Here is a 20022-nt window from a genome sequence, read left to right on the forward strand (position 1 = left end):
TGAGGTAATATTTTGTATAAACATTTATTTTATAGTTTAAGAACAAGCCATTCAAAACATCTGGAAATCACAGGAACATGAGTAATATATAATAGCAATATCTTAAATATGCATTAGTAATATAAAGTCATCTTTCACTCTGATAGAAGTTACGACTTCATTTTTCTAAAAAATATTTAAGCCATGAAATATGTTTAGGTAGTACATATATACAGCATCTAATTTTCTCTCCTCTTTCCTGCAGAGTCTGAGACTCCAGAGGTTTCTGTGATGGAAACAATGTGCTACAACTTGAAGGCTGGATTGGTTTGGATTGTATACGCAGAACTAGGCAAATAATTTACACTCATCATGGCTCTGTGTGCATGTAAGTGACACAGCAGGGGTTTCAGACCCTGTGTACATGCACTCCCACAGCTGCTCACCTATTCACAACAACCGATGCAGTTATAAATCATTAGGTCTGGAGTTATTTCTAGAATGTCTGTATTTATATCCTAACTAAGCTATGACCTACTTTCATTATAACCCCCTGCCCATCAGTGTGCTGTTATGCTTCCAGTGGTGATTTGGTGAAATGTGTTTGCCCTGTCTTAGTGTGTGCGAATTGATAAATAATTGTGGGTTTGATCAGCTTACAGCTGTTTTATCCTCATCTCTAAGGCAAGCAATTCCCTTTCTATTTCATAGGGAAGGTCAGCATTAACTTGCACTTCAAAGTATTGCTTGATTTCTTCTACCTCTTTTTCCCAGAACTCTTTTGAGATATCAAACAGTTCGGTCAGGTTGACATCTTCTAAACCCTTCAAGTTCAAAGCAGCATCAGTAGGGATGTAACCTATGGCAGTTGGTTTGGCAGAGGCTTTCCCTTCAATTCTGTTGAACATCCACTCCAGCACACGGGAATTCTCCCCGAAGCCAGGCCACAGGAATTTCCCTTGGCTGTCTTTCCGGAACCAGTTAACGTGGAAGATCCTGGGTAGCTTTGCAGCCGGACGATGGGCCATGCTCAGCCAGTGGGCCAAGTATTTGCCAAAGTTGTAGCCAAAGAAAGGCCTCATGGCAAATGGATCGTGCATAATGATTTTGCCTGTTCAAAACACAGATGGAGAAGGTAAGGGAATACATAGCACATTTATTCTAAAGTACAAAGATTCAGATCCTCCCAGGGTTTAATACCCATAATCCCTTCACCATCCTTCTGAACCAAAGAGCTTTAAGAAACAACACAAGCATTATCCTTGATGTACAAAAAAAGGTAGAAATTAAATTAATTTTTGTTTTTAAACTTCTTAAATCTCAGGTCAAGCAGCTTAAATGAAGATCCTCAAGAGATGGCTATCATTCACGCATCTATGTTGAGCTCTAGCAGAAGAGAAAATTTAAGTTTGTTTATCCCAGACTGTAACAAGAACTCCCTGTCAAGGCTTCTGGCAACCCTGTGTCTGCATCCTGTTCTGTATACTTGCCACCTAAGGGATTATTTTGCTTAATTTGACTTTTACAGAGAATTTGGCTCTTAATTCCAGTGCAAATATTTCCTATTGTGAAAATGCACAGGTTGCAAAATTATCTGCCAAGACTGAAATGTGAAAGAGCGAGGGGAAGGAGAGGGCAGGCAGTCCAGAGGGGACTGCTTTTAATACAGGTAGGCAGATTAAATTTTGATTTACCTTTGTGCTCAGCAGCTGCTGTTGCTTCAGATCTCATGGCTGCTCCTACAAATACTCCATGCTTCCAGTTAAAGGCCTCATATACAAGAGGGACACCTAAAAAAGAACAAAATCACTTCAGTAATTAGAGGGCCAGAAACATTTTTATAACAGGTTTTGCTATCTGAGATAGTGCTGAATGCATGTCACGGGATGATATAGTCTACTTTTTCCTGTTTTTTAAAATCAGTTCATTTCCTGCTCTCTTACAGCAAACAAGTTTAAATGAATGTTTTCAAAACTGGCTACTGATTACTGAACACATCCATGTTTAGTTGCTCAGTGGGAGATATCTGGGACATCAGAATCTCCAGCAGATTTTAGTGGAAATTGAATCTGGTCCTGTGGTCATATTAGACTCAGACCTAGCATTACTTCTATTTCTTTTCCAACTTTAGGTGATCTTTAACAGGACAATTTATTTTACTTCCCTTTCTTTAAACTATCTAAAACTGATTCATTTCTCTAAACATTTGCTAACTGAACTAGTTAAACTACAAGCAAATTGAGGCCAATACAGCAATTTTCTATGTGTCTACTACCCAGGTTAGTGGGTCCTGATCTCCCTCCAGCCCTTTATTATTACTATGTGTTTTGTGCTAACATCAAACAACTCAGACACTGCAATACCAGTGGCTGGAAGCGTGTGTGCCAAAGGCTAACACAGAGAAATTGGACTAACATTGTTATTTCCTTGCTTTTGCAGTTGTGAAAGAAAAACCCATGTCTATGGCCAGCTGTGTGTCAACCCTTCTGTGGCCAGCACTTCAGCCTGGAAACGTGGCTGCTGCATCTCTTACCAGCAGGTCTGCGGCCTCCAAAAATGATCCCCTCGATGGGAACGCCTTCGGGCGACTCCCACGCAGGATCCATGATGGGGCACTGCCTGGCTGGGGAGCAGAACCTGGAGTTGGGGTGAGCACAAGGTTCCCCTGCACAGAACGAAATAAAAAGGTCATGATGGCAGAAGTAACATTAATTAATTTCAAAGAAAGCCAAGAGAGGGCCATGGCATGGGCCAGGTACCGTTGTCTGGGGTCCAATCCTTGTTCTTCCACGAGGTCACGGTCACTCCAGCTGGCAAGGGCTCATCAATGCCTTCCCAGTAGACACCTCCATCACTGGTTTCTGCCACGTTGGTAAAGATGGTATTCTTGAATATGGTTTTAATAGCATTGGGATTTGTTTTGACTGAGGTTCCAGGGGCGACACCAAAAAAGCCATTCTCAGGATTGATTGCCCTTAAGTTGCCTGGAAGTTAAATGACAAAATATAAGTAAATCATACTGATTTAATTCTATCCAGAATTTTGTAGCATGTCTTACTGCACCTACAGCAACCTGTAAAACATTCCAATTTAATTTACATACCTTGTTCATCAAATTTCATCCAGGCAATATCATCACCCACACACTCAATTTTCCATCCTGGCAGGCTTGGGTTCATCATGGCCAAGTTAGTTTTTCCACATGCACTAGGGAATGCTGCAGCAAAGTACTTCTTTTTACCTTCTGGATTGGTAATTCCCAGGATCTATTGAAAAATTAATGCAACTGTTAAACACAGTCTTTTTTTCTTGCACTTTTTGTTTTGGAGATTGTCTCCCAGCAAGTGGAAATTGTAAGATATTTAATAATGCACATTTGTTCCTACAGAAAACGCACCACATAATATAGCTGACAAATATCTCAAACTGTACTTTCGAAATCAGAGAGTCAACTCTTGCCATTAGAATATCTGTAAGAAATTCTTATATTTTAAAAAATGTTAGGTCTGTACATAATAAACATTTATCTTTATTTTGCTGATTAAAGACCATATACATCTGGGTTTCACTGTTGAGACAGAAGAAAACGAGGCAATATTCTTTTGGCTGCACAAGTGGAGTGAAGGGAAAGCACTTTGTGCGTAGATACTTCTGCTCTTCTCAGAGACCACAGATATTTTTTCTGAGACTGTTCTCTTATGCACTTTGAAGTTCTTTTTTGCAGTGGTATTTTATGGCGGTAGAATATTTGAGTGACAGCAGAAATTAAAGGCATGAAGGGTACACAGCCTTAGAACTCCCTTAGAAAAACCAATATTTGCAGGTTTTTGAGTGCATAGACCTCTTTATAATATGAAAGACAATTTTAAAAACTTGTATGAATCTTTAGCTATTAGACTTGTAAAGCAGATGCCCAGTGATGATGTTCAGGCTCTGCTCAAGTACATGGGTCTGCCTCCAAGAAGTCACTCTCAGAAGTTCCAAATCTTGCTTGTTTTATGCCATTACAGGTACTATTTTAAAAGTTTAGCACTTGGCCTTGCAAGCAGTTTTCTATTCCTCATGAGCCTGGCACGGGATACATTCCTATCTAAAGTTACAGGACTATCCATATGTGAGACTAATTTCATTGATAACAAGATGGGTGATGGATTTATGTGGCTCTAATTTGGGGTTTAACGGCTGCTCAAACACACATGATTTAATACCTCTTTCCAGCATGTGCTCTGCGAGCCAGCCCTCCTCTTTGGCCAGTCTGCTGGCAATTCGGAGAGCAAAGCATTTCTTCCCCAGCAAGGAGTTTCCTCCGTAGCCGCTGCCAAACGAGATGATCTCCCTGCGATCCGGGAGATGAGCAATCAGCGTCAGCTCCGGGTTGCACGGCCAGTTGTTGATTAATGGTTCTGCAGAACAGAATGTTGTACTCATGAATGCAGCAATTTCCATGCTTGATCACGCTGTTGTTTCATCAGCATTGAGCCTCTGACAGCAACCCACACCAGATGCTTCAAGGAAATCCCTGGTAAGTACCAGGGATAATAATCTCCTTTCCATGAAACTCTCGTTGAGCTTTGATTCCTTTAATTGAGTTTTGAACCTAGTGCTGTTACAGAACCACCCTGGTCTTCTCTGGTGAGGGTCTCCCATGTGCTGAGGACACACACAGAGCTCCAAAACACAGCCCTGGGAATTTCCAGGGGTTTTTAATGGCTCTTACCTTTTAGCGGGAGAGGGCACCCAACCGAGTGAAGGCATTTTACAAACTCCCCATTGCCCAGGGCTTTCAAAACATCTGTTCCCATCCGTGTCATGATCCTCATGCTGGCCACCACATAGGGTGAATCTGTCAGCTCGATCCCAATCTTGGACAAAGGTGACCCAATAGGCCCCATGCTGAAGGGGATGACATACATTGTACGTCCTGGAAAACAGGGAGTAGCAACATGTGGCCAAGAGTAAAACAAAGAACTTTTGAAGTAACCTTTATTCACGAGGAGGTTGTTTCTCAGTCCTTTAAGAGCCGTTTGTCTTGTGAGAGCTCCTGATGATGTTTCAAGAGTGCTTGTAGCTTTCTGTTTGTCGAATTGTGTAGCAAGAAGTTTTATCTTAAATGCTGAAAGCAGCAGTTCCGACAGATTGTCTAGCCAGGACTAAGGGGAGTTGAAGGTCAAGTTCTCTGTTAGTGTAAATCCCTGAATCTGAAATTATTGCTGTGGATGGGGGGGTCCTTCATTCTCATCTCACTTCCTATCTGCTGCTTAGTTGCTGTGTGACTTACTGAACAAAGTCACGCAAAGTTTTGTACTTTGCCACTCTTTTGGAAGACAACAGTGCTGGAAAGAGACTGAGGGCTGTCCTTGCCCAGGTATTTGGGTCTGTGGTAAGATCTGCATGAAACCAATGAAGTGACTATCAGGGGTATAAAGTTAAATCTTCAGCTCAAATTGTTCTTTAAAGATAACAGTGACTTGTAACTGTCATCTTTACAGTAGTAAGTGTCTCTGCAATCCTGAAAGTTCAGTGTCAATCATCTTTTTCTTGCCTACCTTGCATGCAGCCCGGGAACCTGGTGTTGAAGGCTTTCTCAAAATCTTCCTCAGACATCCAGCGCCCCAGCTGGCTTGTTCCAGTCTTAGGCATCGGCGTGGTATCTCTCTGCTCTTGAGTGATGATGACAGTTTTGCTCTCAATTCTTGCCACATCTCTTGGATCAGTGAGAGCCAACCAGCTGCATTTCACCAAAAATCAGGAAATTAGACTTTATAAATATAGCATTTTTACCCTTCTGTGGGACCAATTTGGCACAAAAGGATGCTAAAACAATGCTTTGTAAGGCAAAAATTACAGTGACAGAGCCAGTATAACAGATAATCTCAAAAATCAGTCAGATACATTCTCTCATACAAAATGTTTTAAGACTTTCCAGTGCTAATAACAAATTATATGGCCTAGGAAATTCTTGTTACATGTTAATACTCCTTTGCCCCTTATCTCAGCCTTATTCTCTGTTGCTAACTTTCAGGGAAAAGTTAATCTTCTTTAATTCTCATTCTCATCAGTGTGAAGTTGTTTTATATGGGAACCATAAAACGATGCCTCGAGCTAAGTGGATGCCAAGGAAAGTAGTTTAAGTGTTGGTATAAGTGCCAGAGGGATCAGAACCCAGCTTAGTGAATTGGCATAGTTCTTTAAGTTAGAGGCATCACAAAGGAAATACTGAGAATAAGCACGATCATTAAAAGTGAAGGAGTTTATTAAGGGGATTCTTTTTCCCCTCCAAGGAATTTTTGCCATCTATTTACAATAGAGGGGATTGTTTTACATTTTCACCTCTGTGCATTGAAATTTTCCATGAGTATAAAAATGTTCTAGTTGGGCTGTCATAACCATCATCACTACAGCTAAGCATATAATTAACAATGAATAATTTATCTGGTGAATCTTGCCCTTTTCTCTCCCAAATAGTCTGCAAACAGATTGCCAAATTCCTGCACTTAGTTATTCAAAAGTCATTGCAGATTTCTCCCATGAAGATCTCGTGGTTGGCACGTAATTCCTGAGTATGTACTTGTTGTTAATATTCTCCTTTCATGTTCAGTTAGTTGGGAGAAATTATGAAATATTTGAAAAAAGTATTTGCAGAATACATTAGAGTCAAAGCTCATCAGTACGATATGAATAATGCCTGTACTGAATAACATTTGAACACCCACAGACCTATCTGAATGCCACAAAAAAGTATGTGATGAATAAACTAACTGGCTAAAATAGTAGAAGTCTTCAAAAGAAGATTTGCTCAATAATATTTAGCCACTGCTAATGATTAGTTGCGTATGTCTCATGACATTATTTCAGTTCCCTGATGTAACTAATCAATAGAGACAACATACAGTTGATAGTCCAACTGAATAATATGCTTAATGTTAATTTTTAGAGGACAAAGTTTGCTTTTCCTGAGTATTTCACCTATGTAAGCTAAAGTTCCGAAATGTTCATGGAAAGCAAATATTGGAGAGTTATAAGAAGTTTTTAAAGTAAACAGGATAGAAAATGAATTTTCCAATTCTGAGATGTTACTTGACTTCATGTAGGCTACTCACCAGTTCTCATACTTGTTCAGCTTCTTGATCATGCCTTGTTCCACCATGATGTCCAGAATTTTTTTGTTCTCCTCTTCCGAGCCATCACAGATGTGAATGCACTCAGGCTGGCACAGCTTGGCATTGGTTTCGATGAAATCCCTCGCTTCTGGAGACAGACTCTCCAAATCCCCCTGGACAACCTTGGGCATGACGTTCATCTCGGCTTTCAACTGTGGGGGCATTATTGAAGCTGTAGTGGATCTTGTTGATGGCTTTAAAATACTGATCACAATCTAAAATCAAATAGATTGGGTGTGTTAGCACACTTTACGTTCTAACCAGTGTCACAAAGCCTAACAACATATAACATAAAGGGAGAATTTGCAATGGACTTGATTATCTACTGCTTTAATATCGAGATAGGGAATTTGGATCACTGCTAATTTCAAGGTGGAAAAAATAGAGGCCATTCTACTAATTTAAGGTGAAAAAAGAAAAAAAAAAAGGCCATTCTACTTACTGTCTATGTAAGGTGGCGCTGGATGCCAGAGAGGATTTTGCTGTCCCTTTCAGCTGAGCCCGTTTCACCTGCCTTGGAGCTCTCTTGCAATTGCTGCTTTCCAAGGACGCACCTCCTTCCTTAAATATTCTTTGTGGTAGTGTCCATCCCACCAGTTGAGGTGAGGGAGGCTTGTCCTTTACATCACCGCTGGATGTGTCTTGGGACAGTGCCACTGACATTGTCATCACGCAGAGCTGTCAACAAAGCAGCCCTGGTGGGGTAATGATTTAACAGGCTTGATTAATGAATGCTGAAAGCGGAGGTTCTTAGCCCCCGGGTTTGCTGTTTTGAAGCAGTTACAAAATTTAGCAGCTTAACCAAACTTTGATCCAATTTGGCTTTGAAATCAAAAATGTCATAACTTCTCGGCTTGTGGGAAAGGTTGAGTACAAAGAGTTTCTGCAGCAGGAACACAGAGGTCATGCACGGAGGCAAAGTGCAGTTGGCACATTTTGTAGGCAGATGGTCACTAGTTGGCTGTGAAGTGGAGGCTCGTCCAAGGAGTGTTTACTCACCTTGGGAACATTGCCTGATCCAGGTATAAAGTTCAACAGTGAGCACTGACAGGCCTGAATAACCACTACGTACACAAGGCCCAGAGCTCTCATTTTTGTCTATGCAATACTAAAATATTCCCAAGCAATATAAATCTAAGGGTTGTGGTTCCTTCAGTGTAGGCTAGGAAGTTTTTGCTTATGGCTTGCTTTAGGCTCTTGGAAACTAAACAATTAATTTCTATTGCTACAAGCCCAGAATAGGCGGAGTGGCAACTGTCTCAATAATTAACCTCCTCTTTCAAATATTATGTTTTATTTTACTGTGAATACTGTGGGGGGGAGGTGTCATAAAATATTAACCCATCTCTAAATTAGTACTCAGAGCAAAAGCACAGAACTGCTCAGGACTGGGGCTGCACACTGTTCTGTGGGTGAAGTGCCCTGTGCATATGTGCACATTCATAGACTTGAGTCTGTATCTGTATCAGTTGTGGCAGTGTCTGATACCAACAGCCACTACTACTCTTAAAATTCTGAGCGTTATCTCAGAGTGATATCAGACGCTTGTGTGATCTCAGACACTTTGATCTCTTGTCTCTGTTTCTGCCTGCCTGTCTTTAGCTTCCCCTATTCCATTTCAGACCATTGTGACCATAAAGAAAGGTGGTCCTCATGTCCATTTGTCCATGCAGTCTGGGTGTGTGAAGACTGAAGTATTTCAGACAAACAGAACTGTAGAAATAACTCTGCTGCCATTTCCTCTTGCTGTGTTTACACCCAGTCCCATCAGAGCATCTGGGGTCTGGATGAGATGGTGATTTCATGCCAGCTTGTGGGAGTTTTTTTGTATTGATGGGGCTTTTACTACGTATGTAAAATGTTGTCATTGGTAGTTTGCAGAATAGGAAATCTGGGATTCCCAGCTAAGTTTCAGTTCTATAAAGCAACAAAATTGACTGAGTATCTTGTATAAAGGGTGTTTATAACCCAGCCATTGCTCAGGTTGTGAAGCAGCTGGATGGTCCCAGCAAGGTTCTTGCTGGGGCAGCCAGCAGTGACTTACAAGCCCTGAAAAGCCATGCTGGCAGAGCAGCAGGGATCAGGACTGCAGTTCACCTTCCTGCCCTGCAAGTCTAAAATACTGCAGAGCTGAACCTCCCACTGCAGGAACACCCCCTGGGACTGTACCCTTTATCTCCCCATCAAAGTCTTTTATTATGTTTTGTAAATAAGGGAAGAAAATATTGAGGTAAGAGGGGCTGTCCTTGATTCATGGCAAGGCCAAACATTCCTGAAAAGGAAAACAAAAATCTGGTGGGATAAGAGGTGCTAAAGACTGTTCTAGATAGGGCTGTGACGTAAGCAAAGACAAAATCCAACCCAAATTTAATAATGGCAAAGCTGGTGTTTGTCTTCAAAGTCCACATACTGTGTTGCTGGTGGAGCTGATCAGAAATATTTTCCTTTTAAAACACGTCATTAAGTACCTTCATTAAAAATAAAATGGAGCATAATCTTTAGTAATACTAAGCAGAGCCCTTTTTCAGAGAAGTACAAAAATACTGAGTGCTTTTTGCTGGCCAGGTAAGTCAGTGTACGTAGAAATAACTGAGAGTAAGCCAGCAATGCTCAGTTGTCAGGAAGACAGTAGACCAGAAAATGATCCTATTGCAGCACAAGTAAAATCAGAATAAAAGCTTAAATACAACAGTGTAATACAGCAGGATAAGTCTTAGTGTCTCTAGGTTTTGAGAGGAGGAAAAAAATTCCCAAACCCAGAGCATTAATTCTGCCAATTAAATTACAGTCAGGCAGGTGTTGTGCAAATTTTCTAACACTGCAATCCTAACCTCCCACAATCTTGCTATACAAACTGTGGGCTTCTCTTGAGAAGACACTAAATATGCCAAATTGGTGGCACTGTGTTATGAACATATGTCCATTAAAAATCACATTAAGGATTCCAAATGTTTTTCATTTGTGATGGCAGCAGGGCTCGAGTGCAGATGTCCACTGGGAATTCTAGACACTTCAGCATCAAATTACTTGTATTTAGGTAACACCTCCCATCAGAGGATCTCAAAGCATACCACAAACACACAGTAAGCCTCAAGCCCCTACATAAAACACACGTAGTATTTGGTGCAATGAAATAAGTGGAGCATATGCAAATCAGGCCCAGGATTTTTTATTTTTTTTTCAAGAATCTTCTCATTTAGAGATTCAGCTTTTAGACAGCCAACAGAAGGCATTAAAGGTTTTATGTGAAGATAGTGAATTCTCATAACACCCACTGTCTCCCACACAAAAAACCCAGATGTAGCACTTCCAATGGCTCAGTTACAGTGGTCTTGAGGTGTTCACCCACTAGCAGTGGGTGCTGCTGCCTGAATTCAGTTTCTAGAAGATTTCACTAATGGCAAACATGGGAGGTGGTACAGGGCAATGTAAGGCCTTTAAAAAAAGAGTTGTCTTGAATGTAAAGTTTATTTTCCATTTAAATGAGAAGTCTTTTTTAGTAGTACTACATTATAATGCTCATCTAATAGCTGATACGATTTCTTCTGATTGAACTTTTTTTGGCACTTTTTCTCTGTGCTTCTTGACACTTGAATGTGATGCTTATCAGGTGCATTCTTGGAAGCTGTCAAATCATTTAAATGTGTGTGAATCTGACATTTCAAGATGAGAGTGTTCAACAAGTGTCTTGAAAGGAGGGGGTTTAGGACGTTTGCTTTGATGGACACTATTCAGGTTATTCAAAACAGCAGTTTTTGAGCACTTCAGGTTTTACAGACTTACTGGAACTCAATAAATGTAAAAGTTTTTAGATGCTCAGAAAAAGTGTCATTAAAAGCTTAACTCATCACTACATACCAAGGTGCAACAAAGCACTCACAGTGCGATCTGAAAGTTGTTAATGGCATGTAATAATACCCAGAAATTCTACTTCCCTCCCATTGCTAATTCTCCTACATATTGTCACCTCCAAAGAGTTTGTCACTTGGGTATTTTGTTATAAAATTTTAGGTTTTTTTAAAGATTCTCTGAACTGTTCTATTAACGGAAGAGCACTGCCTCTGGCTTGTTATTTCTGTGGTGGAGTCGTGCTCAGCTGACACTGAGCACACTCCAACAGCTGCTGGACTGGGTGCCACAGAGTCCAGATCCAAGGGCAGCCCTTGCAAGCTCACAGAGAGCAGGGCAGGGATTGTTCTCTCAATTTCCAGAAGAAAACGTGAACCGTGCAAATTGCCTGCATTTGCAAAAGAGTCTGTGAGCGAGCCAAGTGCTTATTCCAGACCCTGCACAGCCCTGCGTGATATTTCCACCTCACAGCCCCTTTCCTTGCAGGCAGTTCTTCGGCACTGACCCATCTGCAGGAGGTCTGGGGGCCCTGCCACACGTGCTGCACACTCCTCTCCGCGTGCGCTGCGTGAACCGTGAGCCTGAGCCTCTGCAACCGGCCACAACAGGTAGCACCAATCCGGGGCCACAGTGCTTTCCTTCTTACCTCCTTCTTCCCAACCCCGAATGATACAGGATTTGTCTTGGGCAGATTGTAAGATATATTTGTGGACCACTACAAAAGGCGATGTAATTTTTTTTGCCCATGTTCAAAATGAAGTGGCTTGTTCTGATGGCGGAGGAGAGGAAAAACATACCCAGATTTATCATGATTAGACTGTACTTCCATTAGTATTTTCAGCTTGACAACAGACATTTCTCAAAACAAATGGAAGCAAATTTCAGCAGCCAGGAACATGCACCCATGCATGTTTAAGGTCTCTAAAGAAAGTCACCAACCTTTGATGCTCAGTTTAGTATCAGCTCAAGTGCTCAATCCTGAGCTGTATCTTAGGGGAAGTCCTGGTTGGGCCACAGTACATGCCAAGGCTGACATTATACCATGGGCACACTGGTTTCTTGCTCATTGTTCTTCTGTTTGGGCAGATAAAATAGTTATTGTTGTTGTTATTATTATTACTTTATTTTTAAGCTCACTTTTACAGGCTCAGCTCTGGAGATGGGATTGATTAATGTAATTTTAACTTTGATAAGCAGTCGCTCTTCTGGAGCCATTTCTTGAGCTGTGACTCTAATCTGGGGACTCTTCCCTAAAGGAATACTGTCCTTTCTTAAAAAAACCCCTGTCAAGTATCAGTGTGAATATGTGAGTAATGGGCTCTGTAGCCACTGGTACCTGACCAGCATCTGGGTATGTGTAATTCTGTTAGCTCGGGAGCTCTTCACATCTACTGCAGAAGATCTCATAGTCACGTGGAGAGTTTGGGCCCACCAAGACTTTGACTGACTTTACCCTAGCCACAACAAAATTATAACTTTTGCATGGTTACTGCAGGGTTTTTTTGCTGGATGAACAGTAGAACCATAGCCAGGAGAGAAGGGGACATACAAAGAAGAAACCATACAAACCAGAGTGAAAACCAGCCAGCATAAGGTTTGCACTTTCCTTTACCTTTCAGCATCTCCTCTGCCCAGTCACACAAAACCCAGATGGCTCTGAGATCCAGTCTGCAAATAAGAATGGTTACCCTTGCTGGAGTGAAATGTCTTTTACCACAGAGGAGTGTGTTTGCAGCTGTCAAGGACTCCCTGCTTCCTACTTGGAGAGAGGGGAACAGACAAACAATCCTTGCACACGAGTTCAAGCACCTCTCGTTCAAGAGTTTCTGGCTTCCTGTGGATGACTGGTGTCCTGCTAAGTATGTCCTTTTAGAGACACCTCACCTCCTCAGGCCTAAAGAAATGACATGGAAGCACCTTTTTATATTCTAAAATTGTTTATTTTTTCTAGGATGAGACACCCCTGGCTCCCCTTGCTCCTTCCTCTTGCACGCTGTTCATTATTTCTCTGCGATGCTTTGCTTTCTAGCAGCTCTCTGCTGGCAGTTGTCCTTTCACAGTTACCCAGCTCTACCTGTGCAATGTGCTTTTTCTCTTTCCTTTAAATCCTCCCATGTATCTTTGTTCTCCCTCAACATTTCAGTCCCTTGTTACACACAGTCTGACCCGCTGGTCACAGTTCTGTACGTCCTTCTTGAGCTGACTCCTTTGAAGAAGGATGGCTTTAACCAGTAAGTGTGGGAGCAGATTCTGAAGGTTTAGGTTCTGTTTCTTCCTCTGCAATGGATTTTCCCATTTGACTTTGGACATGTAACTACATCCCCAAGCCTTTATCATCCCCTAGGAAGGGGGTTGGGAGGAGATGATGCCAATTTCTCCCTGTTCTTATGAATTTTCCTAGTTTGGTTGATAGTTCCCAGCTAGAGGAGTTTAAACCCTAATTAGACATGATCATTATCTCTTCTTATTGTTGTCTGTGCCACAGATAGTCCCCGCTGGGTCCTCACTAGGTTGCTGTAATGCAAATAGTAAATTCTTACTTGAAATGAAAAGCGTTTACTAAAACCTCTTTTCTCCTTCAGTAGCAACACAAAAGCAGCAACTTGGGCTGAACCATGTTTTCTGTTTCAAGTGAGATTTGTTCCGTAATTTTTTCCTCAAGAAAATAGCTTTGACTAATATTTCAAGCATTTTTATAACACTAAAAGCCAAGCAACAGGATAAAAAAGCTGATTATGCAGAAATGAAAGCCAAGCTACATCTAAAGGTCAGAAGGCAAACGTGCCTATGTCAAGCACTACATACCTTTTGGTTCTTGAACCTGGCAGCTGGAGGAAAATCAACATTGCACAAAAACCAATAATCCCTGTAACAAATCCTCTGTTTACTGGAAACTTATGTAAGTGTTAACAGGTCAGGTGAAGTCCTACATACTGTACACTTCTGCTTAGCAGCATTCTAATAGGAATAAGGCAACATCAGTGGACCACAATGGGATTTTTTTCAATGTACAGGCACTTTTGTTTGGTCACTGTAAATAGTTCCTACCAGACAAGTGCCGCAATTATGATTATTTCTACAAACAACCCTCAGTAAAGAGATCAGGAGTTCAACTGGACCCTGGAAATCATGCTCTTTTCTTATGCTTTTAGGAAGACAGAATTCAGACTCTGCTACACATGCATCTTTGACTGACCATCTGTAACTCCCTCCAAATTTACTGATTCAGGATGATACATATGCATTTGAATACTATTTATGTAAAGAGGAGTTTCTTACATGTGTGCTTAAACCAGTATGTACAAATGAATAGCAACCAACTCGCATTCTGCAAACAAAATAAACCCCCCCCCCCCACTTGTTAACCTTGTAGAGCTCAGGTATTTGTTCTGCAATAGCACTAAGTACCTTTTTGTTTTGGGTGAAGCATAAATGTGCTCTGCCCAGAAGATCTTTAACAAAAGATGGGTATGAATGACAGATCAAGAGACTTTCAGTTTCCAGAGGCAGCTCTGAACAGAGTAATAATCATGATTCACGAAACATGTCACCCAGATATTCTCATCTGCTTTCTAGACACTGCCTCATCTTGATGTTTAAGATTACAAGGACTATAAGGCTGACTTTATTTCTTCTTACAGGAGCAGAAAAGATGTACAACTAAGCCTGCTCTACCATATTTCCATTACCAGCTCCTGATGGAGAAGCCTGGGGCTATCTGGTCGTGGTCTCTAAGTGATGACTCAATAGTCAGTAGCAGTGCAGAAGACTAAGATTTAAGGTATGTCTGCTGATAAATATCATGGACTACATCACCTGCTGTTCAGTGAAGTGACATTAATATACAAGTTGTTAAATGTTCCCTCAAATTTTCTTGATTTCTTCAGATTTTTGAATCAAGAAGTTGATTAGGACTCCTCAGAAAGTTTAACGCCCAAGACAATTTGTTATCTGAGCTGGAAAAAATAGTGCACAGGAACCCACTGCTTTTCTGAACCCACCAGCCACCTCCTTACTGCTGATTTTGCAAGGTTTAACGTGCACTTGCTGCATATCCAAGTGGAAGCAGAATTTGAACTCCTCTGGGTTGTACATCTCACTTACAGATTTATTAGGACAATCATTTAATACTCTCTTTCTTCGGTGATCCTATTAACTTACAGGTTTTGGTGTCTGTTCAGCTGTGCATGAAGAGCTGTTCTCAGAACTGTTTTCCTGATTAAAGATTAACAACACGATAAAAGAAGGAAACATGGACATCCTTGGAGTTTGTTTCTTACATCAGCTGGGTTAAACCTTTACTATATTTTCTCACTGTGTATCTTCTCTCTGTGTTTGGCAATCAAATTCTGCACGGCTCCAGCACGTTTCCCCCAGTTTAGTCAAAACAAGAGGAAAACTTTCTGCCTTTTAAACTTTTAACTCTTCGACCCTTGCACAAACAGCAACAGAAACCTGTAATAACTAACTAAGAGCCGTTGTAGTTAAAACTTTCTTTGCTATCTCTTGGATTAAAGAGTATTCTGTAAAAACAGTGGACGTCACTGAGGTGTAGTTAACTGTATAACCACGCTAATGTCTTTTGAAATGGAAGAAGTGATATGCTTCCCAATAAACATCCTTCCTCCAAACAGATCCAGGCACGCAGCTCTGCTGTTTGCCACAAGCAGCAAATTGTGTATTACTGGATGGCAGGATTGTTTCTAAATATATCAATGTTAGATGAAACAGTTAATAGACAAATTGCAATTATGGTTAATAATTTTTAGACCACTTCCCTGACTTGTGTCTAAGCAATCAATCATCCCTGGTACTTTCAGCTCCAATAAGCTTATGTTAAATACTTCCCCCTTTTATATATCCCACATCTGTACTCTATTATGTCTTGTTTTTTTGTCATGCTATGTCATTATAATCATTTACAGTATGGAGCAGGATTTTAAGAGTATAGACAATACTTGAAAGCATTAAGTCTTTTAACTTGATAGGAGTTGCTTTTGTTCTGCTGCAAGAATCACTCATATTTAAAGAGATGATTTGTCTCCTCAAAGTCAAGATGAGCACTGGAGAGTGAGCAAAGCCTGGCTTTTCCCCATGCCTTAGGCACAACCCGAATTTAGCTGATCCTGCATGAACAGCACAGTCCAAGCACTGTGCCCCGAGACAGCTCTGCAGCTCTGCAGCTCTGCAGCTCTGCTCACCCTCCTCTGTGCATGAGAAGTGGTAATTTATAGCCTGCCTAGACACTAGTCAATCAATACCCTCCAGCATGATTTCCATCTGGCTTTGCTGTGTCCCATCTTCCCTCTGCTTTGGGGATTCAGCAAGGAAACAAGTAGGACTGTATGTTCTGATGTTCCTGGGTCTGAGGTCTGACTAGTTTTTATGTGATTGTAGCAACAGGGAGCAGAGAACTGTGTTCTTTGGGGCAGGCAAGAAATCCAAGTCAGATCTGAATCCTAAATGATGTCTGCTAAAATAAACTGTAGCTTCCATCTCAGAACCAGAGGTCTGGAGGAAAAAACCAAAAAATTAATAATATTCTTCTTTCCAAGTGATCAAATTATGTATTTTCTCCTGAGAATATTCCAGGCCAGCACTGAAGCACTGACTTAATTCTGAATCTGCAAGATTCAGTTGCTTAGAACAGCATCAAAAAGAACGTAAATTTTTATCACGCTCATTAGCTGACGTGCTTTCTTTTTTTTTTTCTTTTTAATTAAGCTTTTTGGTGGTCTCTGAAGAAATGCTTCATATTTGTGAAAGTGGGACACCAAAGGAACAAGGAGCACCAGAAAATACAGCAAAAAGATTTCAACCATTTAGTGACAGCTTCCAAGGCCTGAGCAACATTTAAAGGAGCCAGATGAATTAGAAGATTGTAGAAGTATCTTCACTTTCTCTGAAGCAGGTGACGGTGTGAAGGAGGTTATCTGGTGCTGTCGTTATTAAGAGGAGCAATATCTCACTGCAAAAGAGGTGCTGAAGGTAGTGATTGTCCCTGGGGTAAGAGCAAAGGGAAGGTGGGCATGTTTGCAGCCCGGTGCTAAGGCACACACACCACTGACAGGTGCAGTGTGAACACGACACATACTTGGAAACAAAAGTGAGATATTGGTGGAAAGTGAAAATGGAAAACTTTCCAGATGCCAGGTGGAAAATGGTATTAAAGCTGTCAAAATAAGTCACAACAAAGACTGGGTTTTCTCGTAGACTAACAGAAGTCATGTTCTGGAGAAGAGGGAAGGTTTCAACTACAAGGCGGAGTGTCATAAATGAAACAATTATGAGCATTGGAGGTTAAATTTGAACCCATTTGTTTTGGGGTTTTTTGCTTTGGTCTTTTTCTGTTTTTTTATCTTTTTCTTTTTTAAGTGCACTGTAAAAATTCCTGATTTACTCTGCATCTTGTGGACAGGTCAAAAATGTGTAAATAAATCCCACTGTCATTGCTTCACATAGTTATCTATTCTGGGCCTAATTCCAAGCCCAGTTAAACTGATGGCAATCCTTCCATTGGCATCAAAGGACTGCAGTTTAGAACCTGTGATGGAGGTGCAAAGCATCACCAAAGAGGCTGGATAAACAGCCTCTGCAGTCATCCAAAGTGAGTTTCTGAAACGCAGTAAGGGAAGCAAACCTTGAACTAATTTGAGGTCAAATATGCTTTATGCACATGATAATGGAGCTTTTAAAAAAGTCAGCTCCACCTAGCACGTGTTAAACATCTTCAATATTATAAAAGATATTATTCAGATTTAAGACTGACAATTTGAACAGATAACCCAGTATTTTACTTCTCAAAAAAATCAGATGCACTGTTTATACTTGGGTGGAAAACCACAGATCAGAACAAAGTTTGCTGTGTTTCCTCAGTGCAGGATAGAATTTACTCTGCTGATTGAGGATTTTAGTTGTCCACGTATTGCCTTTCAGGCACTGGTAGATTCTTATCAGCAATTTATCTGCAATTTTGTGGCTGAATCTTGTTTCTTTATGTAACGTTACTTTAGCACAAGAAAATGTGCCTACATTACATTCCTTATGCTCCTTATAAAATACTCCTAGCAAACAATAATTCACATTGAACATTTACTCCCCAAAGTATAATTATGACTTAAAATATAAAATGGCTCTCCATTCTTTTTGTGAGAGACTTTTCATGCAGGCTGTTGATGTGTTAGAAAGAACCAGACTCCCAGTGGAGTGGGTAGAAGCTTGATTGCAGCTAGAGATAGACGATGCAGCAGCAGTAACCGGAGACTGCACACACAACACACCACAACGGCCATTATGGAGCTGTTAACCTCTAGTGTGTCAAAACCTACTCAGAAACTGGTTGAATTCATAGATTGCTGATCCAAGCGGTTCCTTTAAATTCAGCAAAAAATGAACTGAAGGGCTATTCTGCGTTTGAGTTATAAATTCTTGGAAATATCGGTTAATAGTGGAAATAATGACAGACCTTTACTGTAGCTGCACGGATGGTGCTGGTATTAATAATGCAGAAGTGCAAGGCAGGACAGCTCTCAGAAGCTGATAACTGTTGAAGTGCAGAAAACCTCATTAAAACAACCTAAAGGATGGTGGATTATTATAACAACTTCTTTCCTACAGTGCCCTTCAACTATCATAATTGCACAGTATACGTAGCAACTTGAAAAGATTCAGAAATATGTAAGAAATAAAATCTCTGCCAGAGTTACTGGCAGCCTAATTATGTGAATATATTGTGTACTCTGCATCCTGTTCTTTAGTTTTGAGAGCCTACGGATTCGTGAATGATGAATAATGTGGTGTCTAACCAAAATATCAGCCCTAAGTTGCTGGAATACATATCCAGCCTAAATAATTGCCTTGGATTTGTGTTGATTCCAAGCAGTAGAATAGTTATGACTAACTTGCAGTTGTTAAATGTAAACATTTTGTATTATTTTTGCATTTAAGATTTTACAGAACTGTGGACAGGAGTTGTGAAGGGTGTTTATGGGATTTTTGGTCGCTGTTTCTGAGGATAAGGTGCAATAACCCCACCTCATGTGAGGGTACCGCTCGAAGGCCAGTGGTGTGGGCTGCTGTTTGTGCTATGGATATTTCACAAGTGCCAGTTTTACTGGGTTACTTCCACTGACAAGGAAAGCCACCCCCTGGTTTGGGGCTTTGATTAGTGTTCAGTAATTTAGTTTAGCAGGATCTGGACCACACTGGGCTGCAGTCCCTGTGCAATGTACTGTACCCTGCAATGCACTGAGCTAATATTTAGAGGTAAAGCTCCAAATCTGTCCTCTGCACCAGCGTATAATAGAGTATTCAAAGTAAGTGGGTTTTATAAAATGTTTGATGGCTGGAAATTACTAGTCTAGAAGAGTACACAAGATTAAACGTTAAGTCGCTCAAATTGTGCAAGTTTACCTCAAAGACATTTTCACAATGCCTTTGAAAAAGTCTTTCAGCTTGTTCTCATTGAATAACCAATCCTGGCCTAAGGTACAGTGTAACGATGCTTATACATCGCTCCACTGCCTCTGCAAAGCCACTTGAGACAATTTTGTACAACACTTCTGTGGCGGCAGCATCAGGCGGCCCTTCAGCAGCACTCCAGCGTAGGGCTCCCGGCTGGAGGCTTTCCGTCGCAGAAATGTGGCAAGTGCTTCAGATATTTTGCAAGTGGAGAAACCAATTGAGCTCAGCCCCGTGGTCTTCAGCCAAGTGGGAGCAGAAGGTTAAGGGCCTACAATTAAGGCCAAGAGATCTTCATCTTCACTCAGAGGGTGAGAAAACGGCAGCTGCTCTGACAGGACTTGCCGTGCGCGGGGACCAAGGAGCACCGGGCACCCCGTGAACTGGGAAGGAAACCTCTGCAGGTCCGGGGCTTTGTGTTTCATAAGGAAATAACAGGTGAGAAGCAGCTGTTCCCCACAAGATGCTCCCCACGAGTGGGCTCCCACTCCAGCCGCTGCTGAGGGAGCGGCACAGGGAGGCAGAGGGCAGCCATGCCGACGTGCACGGCCGGGCATTGAGGCCCCTCCCCGCC

The 20022-nt window shown here is 41.3% G+C and overlaps 1 protein-coding gene and 1 long non-coding RNA gene across 2 annotated transcripts; one reads left to right on the plus strand and one right to left on the minus strand.

Annotated features, from left to right (window-relative positions):
• On the minus strand, positions 1 to 7694 carry PCK1 (phosphoenolpyruvate carboxykinase 1). The gene is made up of 10 exons (XM_017734714.1): positions 7582 to 7694; positions 7080 to 7354; positions 5526 to 5707; positions 4697 to 4900; positions 4195 to 4382; positions 3083 to 3245; positions 2739 to 2963; positions 2513 to 2644; positions 1674 to 1769; positions 1 to 1090 (listed from the first exon to the last, which is right to left on the minus strand). The coding sequence occupies exons 2-10, from the start codon at positions 7301 to 7303 to the stop codon at positions 636 to 638; spliced, it is 1869 nt and encodes a 622-aa protein (XP_017590203.1). The 5' UTR covers positions 7304 to 7354; positions 7582 to 7694; the 3' UTR covers positions 1 to 635.
• A 3568-nt stretch (positions 7695 to 11262) lies between these two features.
• LOC108446847 lies at positions 11263 to 19887 on the plus strand. The gene is made up of 4 exons (XR_001862166.1): positions 11263 to 11596; positions 12608 to 12847; positions 14630 to 14769; positions 16713 to 19887. It is a non-coding gene; the product is annotated as an uncharacterized LOC108446847 (long non-coding RNA).
• The last annotated feature ends 135 nt before the right edge of the window (positions 19888 to 20022 follow it).

The sequence above is a fragment of the Corvus brachyrhynchos genome, unplaced genomic scaffold, assembly GCF_000691975.1.
Source record: "Corvus brachyrhynchos isolate BGI_N302 unplaced genomic scaffold, ASM69197v1 scaffold10, whole genome shotgun sequence".
NCBI lineage: Eukaryota > Metazoa > Chordata > Aves > Passeriformes > Corvidae > Corvus > Corvus brachyrhynchos.

What these genes read in the sequence shown, in the direction of transcription:
- PCK1 (XM_017734714.1), bottom strand. Translation starts at nt 7,303, where the DNA reads ATGCCCCCACAGTTGAAAGCCGAGATGAACGTCATGCCCAAGGTTGTC. An exon ending in GGCTCGCAGAGCACATGCTG is followed by an intron (nt 3,246 to 4,194) that starts GAAAGAGGTATT and finishes ATTTTTCAATAG; the next exon opens with ATCCTGGGAATTACCAATCC. An exon ending in GGATTGGACCCCAGACAACG is followed by an intron (nt 2,645 to 2,738) that starts GTACCTGGCCCA and finishes CGTTCTGTGCAG; the next exon opens with GGGAACCTTGTGCTCACCCC.